Source organism: Thalia democratica, chromosome 3, assembly GCF_965202585.1.
Source record: "Thalia democratica chromosome 3, ktThaDemo2.hap1.1, whole genome shotgun sequence".
Lineage (NCBI taxonomy): Eukaryota > Metazoa > Chordata > Thaliacea > Salpida > Salpidae > Thalia > Thalia democratica.
In genome coordinates this window covers 87,111,822-87,119,375 of record NC_139167.1, presented here as the reverse complement: position 1 = coordinate 87,119,375, position 7,554 = coordinate 87,111,822, and the positions used below count along the sequence as shown (strand labels likewise).

The 7,554-nt window shown below is 25.1% G+C and overlaps 1 protein-coding gene across 2 annotated transcripts in view; it reads left to right on the top strand.

Annotated features, from left to right (window-relative positions):
* Positions 1-251: 251 nt before the first annotated feature.
* LOC145831535 (uncharacterized) overlaps positions 252-7,554 on the top strand; it is a 57,764-nt gene continuing 50,461 nt past the window's right edge. The window contains exons 1-4 of one of the 2 annotated variants that reach the window (XM_082938820.1): positions 252-357; positions 3,759-3,943; positions 5,610-5,880; positions 7,002-7,333. In XM_082938820.1, the coding sequence (XP_082794946.1) occupies positions 3,831-3,943; positions 5,610-5,880; positions 7,002-7,333 (716 nt within the window). In that variant the 5' untranslated portion in view covers positions 252-357; positions 3,759-3,830. Of the gene's footprint in view, positions 358-1,939; positions 2,243-3,758; positions 3,944-5,609; positions 5,881-7,001; positions 7,334-7,554 lie in introns of those variants that run through there. The other variant, XM_082938819.1, reaches the window with a different exon arrangement.

Genomic DNA, 7,554 nt, shown 5'->3' with positions numbered 1-7,554 from the left:
AAAGTTATGTATGACTGTTATATTCTATCTTATATAATAATTATTTTCAAGTACTTCTTATTAGAGTATTAATTAGTTAACTAATTTCAGTGGTAATCTAAGTTTATGTTAGCCACTTCTACCTTAATTAAGTTATTAGTTAATGTAACTATTTTCTTAGTAGTATTTGACATAGCATTAAAAAGTATAAATTTTATTTTAAATTTCTGCATTTAAATAAAAATAACTTTTACAAAACTGTTTTATTTCAGATTTAGTTTAATAAAAAACACATATTTTAAAGAAAAGCAGAATTAAGTTAGAAGACATTTGAGTTCATTAGAAAAAACTCCATAAAAACATTTTCAACCAAAAAAGGTATGAATTATGTTCGCTCAATGTGTAATTGTAGATTTTATAGCTCATACTTTTAAGTTAGTGTTGTTGCTTGGTAACTAGATTGAGTATACATGGTAGCCTTGGTAACAAGCATGAAATTTTTAGTTGTTGGCATTATCTCTGTGTGTAAATTGCACAGTTGAAATGCTGGTATATGTTTGACAAATAGTAGGTACTAAATAAATTGTATAATTTAAGTTGTAAGTGCCTTGGAATTCATTTAAATCCATTAAAATTCAAATTTAGAAATGTAGCAAACAAAGTTTTAATTGTTTTTTTTTCTTCTTGTTTTGATGCAATTTTTGAACAGTTGAAGTAATTTAGTATCCATTAAAAAATACCAATTTTGATTAGAGAAGGTTTAGCTTATAAAAGTCATAAAGTAAACTTTCTAAACTTGATACCAATAACGATTTTATTTACATAGTTTTCAAATGAATATAGGAAAAACAAGTAAAAAGTATTAGTTTTATGTAGATTTTTAAACATATACTTGTTTAAATTAAAACCAAAATCTAAATTTACAAACAGTAAACAAAAACCATTGGTTTAAACTTATTATTAATGAATGCTTAAATAATTTTATGTTTACTTTATTTAAATCTCAAAGTATATAAGATAACTTTTTATAAAAATAACAACTAGTTTCTGTGATTTTTTAAATGCTACCAAACTGTTGCATTCAAGCAAATAATGAGTTTTCAACTACACTATTGGTGTACTAAGTAAAAAGCAACTAATTGTATTGATACAATAACTTTAAATAAAAATTTCAGCGTTGCACTGGTTTTTATCTAACCCTTACTTAACAGAATTAACTAATTTTAACAGAGTTTAGGGTATTGGTTTTACCAAAATATAGGGCATAGTAAAGTGTTTGAGTTTCTCATATAAACAAAACTAAGGCTTAATAATATTAAGAATTTTTAAAGTATGTAAGAACTAGTTGGATTTTCTACTGGAGTCAAAGTAAACTAAGCTAGGGTTAATCATCTGTAAAGCAATAGTATTATTTGCTCAAACTAGCCAGTTAACATAAACAATTGTTTATTCTGATTTTGACAAAAGCAATAAACTTATAAAAATCTACATTGCTGCCCAACTAACTTGATTATAATAATCATATTTAGTTACATAATTATACAAAATTATGTTTTGATCAAACAACAACTTGTTGTTTAATTGAATGAAATATAATTCTATTGTACTCTCTATTTTGCAAAGCTAAAATGATTCAAGTATTTATTCAACTTGTTCAAAATAAAAATCTGTATAAATAATGTATTTGCTCCAATGTTTGCAAGTGCAATAAACTTACAAAACTCGAATTGTTAAAAAGCAAGATATTAGCAACTAAATTAATTAACTTGAAAAATTAAAGCTACTTGCACATTAATATAAACTTTTGATCAAATAACAGTTTGCAAAAATAAATCCAAATAAAAATAAATCTTGTGTGCTTTGAACTATTTAACCTCAGTTTGAGATGAAATGATTTGCATCTTAAACTGGGACTTTTTTTTCACTTATGTTCTGCAATCAACTGTGTTTGACAGGTTTTTAAATATATTATTTTGTGTGAAAGTTTGAATCAGTTTAATTTAGCCCGAAATAGAGAAATAGCATGGCGCCCGCTAAAGGCTCTAGGAACACAAGCATAAGCAGGTTCAGCAAGAGTTTCAAAAAGAAGTCTGCGAGCAGCGAAAAAGTTGCAGAAACTGCCAAAAATGATGAAACTTCAGCTGAAGCAAAACCCGTTGTGAAAGACCCCAAACCTCCAAATTCAGCCACTCCGAGAGGAGTTATCTTGAGGAAAAAAGCAAACGATGGTATTAACAAGTCAAAAAGACTAGCTGCCAACAGAGTAAGGGTTTTAATAAATGAAAAAAATGGTTTTCATTTGAGATTAAAATGATTGCCTTGCTTGAAATGCATGCCGTTTTTGTTTGAGTATCTTATGTTATCTAATTTAGGTTTTGTTTAGTTAATTAGATTAATATAGTCGTATTAACCAACTAAATTAAGCATAGTACTAACTAAAAGCGTTGATAATTGATTCTAGTTAATAAAAAATAAAGACTTTCTTTTAATAAACTACTTCTACTTTAATTATGTGCTAATGCTATTTTAAATTGTTACACAGTTATTATGATAACAGTTATCTGTTGATTTATTTTTTATGTGTTTGTATTCTGTTGTAAAACAAAAACATTTTTTATACATGTTTATTGTTTAAAGAACTATATATACAGTTTGTATTGGTTAAAGCTTATGTTAAGCTTTTGTTGTATACTTATTTATATATAGATAATCTTAATACTGTTAACATATCTAACAAATAAAACTAAATTTATATTTTTGTTGTGAGTATTTTTATATTTTAATACATAATATAGTTTTACATTACAATTTTTATTTATTTATATTAATTTTTAACTACTACTTTAAACATAGTATAGTTGTACAGTATATTTTTTGTATCAGTTTAACTTTTAGCTACTGAACTAATAACATATTATTATTTTTGATATTATATAAAATAATTTTATAATCATGACCAGAATAAATGCATTTTATTCCTTAGTTATTTTTATAATTGCATGGTTTGTTTATATTTAAAAACTAAGCATCACTTCATTTAGTTTTATTTATATTTATATAGTGTCTGAAATACCACTATAACTGTATAAAAACTTAAGTTAATATACAATTTATAGTTTTTTTAAGCATTATCACTTATTTTATAGTTTTATGTTGCATTTAGTGATAATTTTTTTTACTTAATAGTAACATTTGTCTTTTTTATTTTTTAATTAACAACATAATGCGTACTAAAAAATACCAATTGACCTAATTTAAAAAAATAAAGTTTTATTATAAATTAGTCAAAAAATGTTTATGTTAATTTTTTTTTCATAATAATTATTTTCAGCTAGTTATAATTTAAGCTAGCTTTAATGGTGTGTTACAACAGATTCTTGTATTAAAAATTAAAATGTACTATAAGTAATTAATTTAATTTCAATATAAATACATGAATTTCTGTATAATTGTACACAAACTACAGTTCAATGCAGTTTAATATTTTAATAACTTATTAGTGTACTACTCTTATTTAATTTCGAATTATATAAATAGCAGGAATAATATATTTTACTTTATTTATTTATATTAGTTTATTGATATACTACAAAAGATTTTTTACATACAGTTTAATAATTTCCAGATGTACTAGTTTATATTATAATATTCACAACATATAATATACATTATTATGTACCCATTCTCAATTTGACATTGTTTTAATACTCTTTTAGTTATAGTTTAAGGTTAATGTTTAATAATAAAAAGATAATTTAAATATTTCAATTAACACATAGAGAGCCGTACGAAGTAAGAGTTTGTACGATCCAGCGTCTGAACTGAAGAAAGTTCAAATTAATGATAAAAAGATGAGAAACCTTCCAAAACAGCAATCAACCGGAAATAAAAACGCAGCAACTTCTAATAACAATAATGTTGTTAATAACAAAGCAGCAGGAGATGCTAAGAAACCTGCTTATAAGTAAGTTTTTTTTTATTGAGTATGAACTATATATAATATATGTTGACTGTTAATAACGCAAATGTTGCAACAACTTCTAATTATAATAATTTTGTGAATAACAATTCAATTGGAGATGCTAAGAAACAAGTTAGTTGTTAAAATTTGTTGTTGAGTTTTATCAAATATTTGAAACTTTTAGTGATTTCATAGCTTATTGCATTATTAAAAGTTTTCAACAACAATAACTATTTTATTGCTAAGAGTTCTGCTAATAAGATGGTGATTTGTTTATTCTGAAATTTAAAGTTTGTTTTTAATTATAAAGGTTAACTGTATAAGTTTAATTGTAAGTTTTCTATTTATTGTTGTACATTTTTTTTTACATGCGGGTTTAATTATTTTCTTAAAGTAATTTAGTGTTTAATTTACAATTAAATAGTGTTTTTGATTTATTAACAAAATAGTAACACTAAGCTTTTTTTAAATTAACTTTTTAAAATTGTGTCAAAAACATAAAGTTATAACCTTGGGTTGAATAAAAATTATAAATAAAAATTTGTGCTTCAAAAATATAAATCAAAAAATAGTTTGACAACCCGAAAAACTACTTCCTCAAAAGTTTTAGCATTACTTTGTCTTTCTACTGCGCTTATAAATGTCGTGTTAATTTGTAACAAATATAAAATAATAACGAAATACTGAATTTCAATTGAACTAAATGCCCTAATAAGTTTATACAAGCAATATTTATACTCTTAAAATGTTTAGTATTAAGTTTACTCAATGATGAATTTTACTAGAAAAATGAAATATATTATAAATACCAAGTCTTTTTCAAAATAATTTTAAAAATAATGAAAAATACTAATAAACATTTCTATTTTAAGAAAAACTTAGATTTCTGTAAATGATGAGTTTATTTAAGGAAATAAAATTATCACATACACCTAAGCATATTGAAAAACTTTAGCATTTAAATTTTCCTTTTACTTTGCACTTTAAATGTCACAGTACAGTTCAAACACGCATTCACAATATTCTAGTGTATATATATGCACGTAAAAATACTTGAATAATTTATACTTCCAGTCTACCACAATGCTAAGTGTGGTGTGGAAAGCAGTTTTGCTTTTTACTTGTTATGGAAATAAATATTTGTTTTATGTTTTTTTGTGTTTACTGTTACGACTGTAGTTTTTTATATACGACTGTAGTTTATATCGCATACTTTGCTTTTATCCTGTTAAAACTTATACTTATATGGGACATTAACTGCTAAATATTTCACAATATAAAGATACATCAAATAAGTTTTAATGAACGGAACATGCGTTAAATAGTTATAATCATAATATAGTTTTTTAAAAATGTGATTGTCATGTATTAAGCATGAAAATTTAACTGTGTTATTTATTTACCTCTCAAAAATGGAACACCCTATTAAGTAGCAACAAGAAACGAAAAAACAATTAACTAATATTTAAATATTTAATATATTAAGTACCCTATCAACTAGCAACAAGAAATCTACAAAATATTTATATATATATGTTCGGTTTGTTAATAGTATATTTGATTTATTTCAAATATACTAGATAGAAAGCCCCATCTACAAAACACCATCAGGTGATTATTTAAAAAAAGTAAATTTTTGATAATAGATTATTAATTAATTTATTTTCAGAAGGTGGAACCCCCCATCCACAAGTAACAAGAAACCAGTTGACGATTTCAACGTGCCTTCGTTGAACGAGCAGAACGTCAAAAATTTCGAGAAGAAGTACAACCAGAAGAGGGAGGGTTTCATCAGGGCGATCAACCCGACCAGGCCCCACAGCAACTCGGTTGCTGGTGGCAACGTTGCCAAGCAACCGGTTCCTAACAAACCGGTTCCAGCTCCAAAGAAACCCAGCTTGCTAGCCACTAAGAAGCCGCAACCTAATCCTGAAAACGAAGTTTGTTTTTTAATTGTTTAGGTTTTATTTAGGCTTTAAAATTTAAAAGCTGTTAGTGTAAAACTATTTTAAAAGTTTTAATTATTCTAAATACTAAACTCGCACTAAAGAAAACGAATAATTTTTTTTTCTTTTTTAAGATAGAAAATATATAATAAGTAGATCATCTATTACCTAAATTTAAAGATATTAGATATTAAAAAAAAAGATTTAGCTGAAAAAGTAATTTACAACTCAAATATTATTGAGGTAAATTTTAAACGGGTATGCGAAAACTAACTTATATTTAAGACTTAAAATTTTTGTATTAATAAATAAATTATGTTAATTTCAAACAACTTAATAGACTTTGATTCTTCTCTTTTTTTTTAATGAATTAAAACCTATGTTTGAGTTTTTACATGATGTCAAAGCATACAGTAAATAGATATAGTAAAAGTAGTTTTTCATGACCTATAATGACCATAACAAGAATAATAAGTTTATTTGCCACGTGAGACAGAATACAATAAACATAAAGAGAAAATAAAGATAACAAAAGACGTTGAATATAAACAATATTTTCTCAACAGATTGTTTTACAATGAAACTTATTTTAATGTGAATTTTTAACTATTGTGAAAAATGATTTTGATGAGTAGCATTTTAATGTATTTATTTTGACAAGTTTTTGTTGAATGTAAAAGCAGGAAAAAAAAAATAAAAACATTTCCGTAAAAAATACTAGTTATTATGACTAAAGGAATATTTTTAAGATAATGAAATAACCATATACTAATTTTGCTGTTATATTATAGTTATTGCTCTTCTTAATTTTTAGTATATTGTTTTTATTTGTAATTAATTCACTTAAATTATTTTCCATCCTAGTATGTGCACTTAATACAAAGTATTTGTAAGTATTTCATTTTGTTTATAGCTAATTAATTTAATTTCGTTTTCATTTTAGTTTTTTTTTGTAGTCAAGTAATATATATTTTATAATGCTATTACGAGTGAAAACAAAATTTTAAAATTTGATTCGCTGAAAAGAGAATTATTGTTAAAATGTTCTCACTTGTAACTTTAAAACGTAAAAACTTCAAATTTATATTTGTACTTAATAAATATTATACAACCAGGTTGTTAACGAACAAGTGTTGAAACCCAGCGAACTTCTGAGAGCAAGGTTGAAAACGAAACCTCGATCATTCAGCGTCAACAACAGAGTGTCTACACCTGCTAATGTAAACAACAAACCTACAACAACTTCAAATGCAAATAATAAACCTGCAACTACCACTGCGAATAGCAGACCAACGACAGCTTCTAATGCGAACAAACCTAATAGCTCAAATGTTAATGCGAAACCCACAGCTAACAAACCTCCCTTCACCGTGCCCACAAACCAAAATCAGGGCGTTTTGCACGAGAAGTCGTTTGTGGTCAGAAGATCCACTCCTGGTGATAATAGGTGAAACTAAGTTAAAATTATACTTTATTAAAGCTAATAGTTATGAACTTAAAAAATACTTCTATTTTTTTAGCCAGGATTTGTTTCTGTTTGCTAATAAACATCAATAAAAAAAAACACGTCATTTATAATTTTTCTAATTAGGTATTTAATCTTTACCGTGAATTTTATGATTACTAATCAGAGAAATTTATATATTCCGTGTTCCAACTAACAAACAA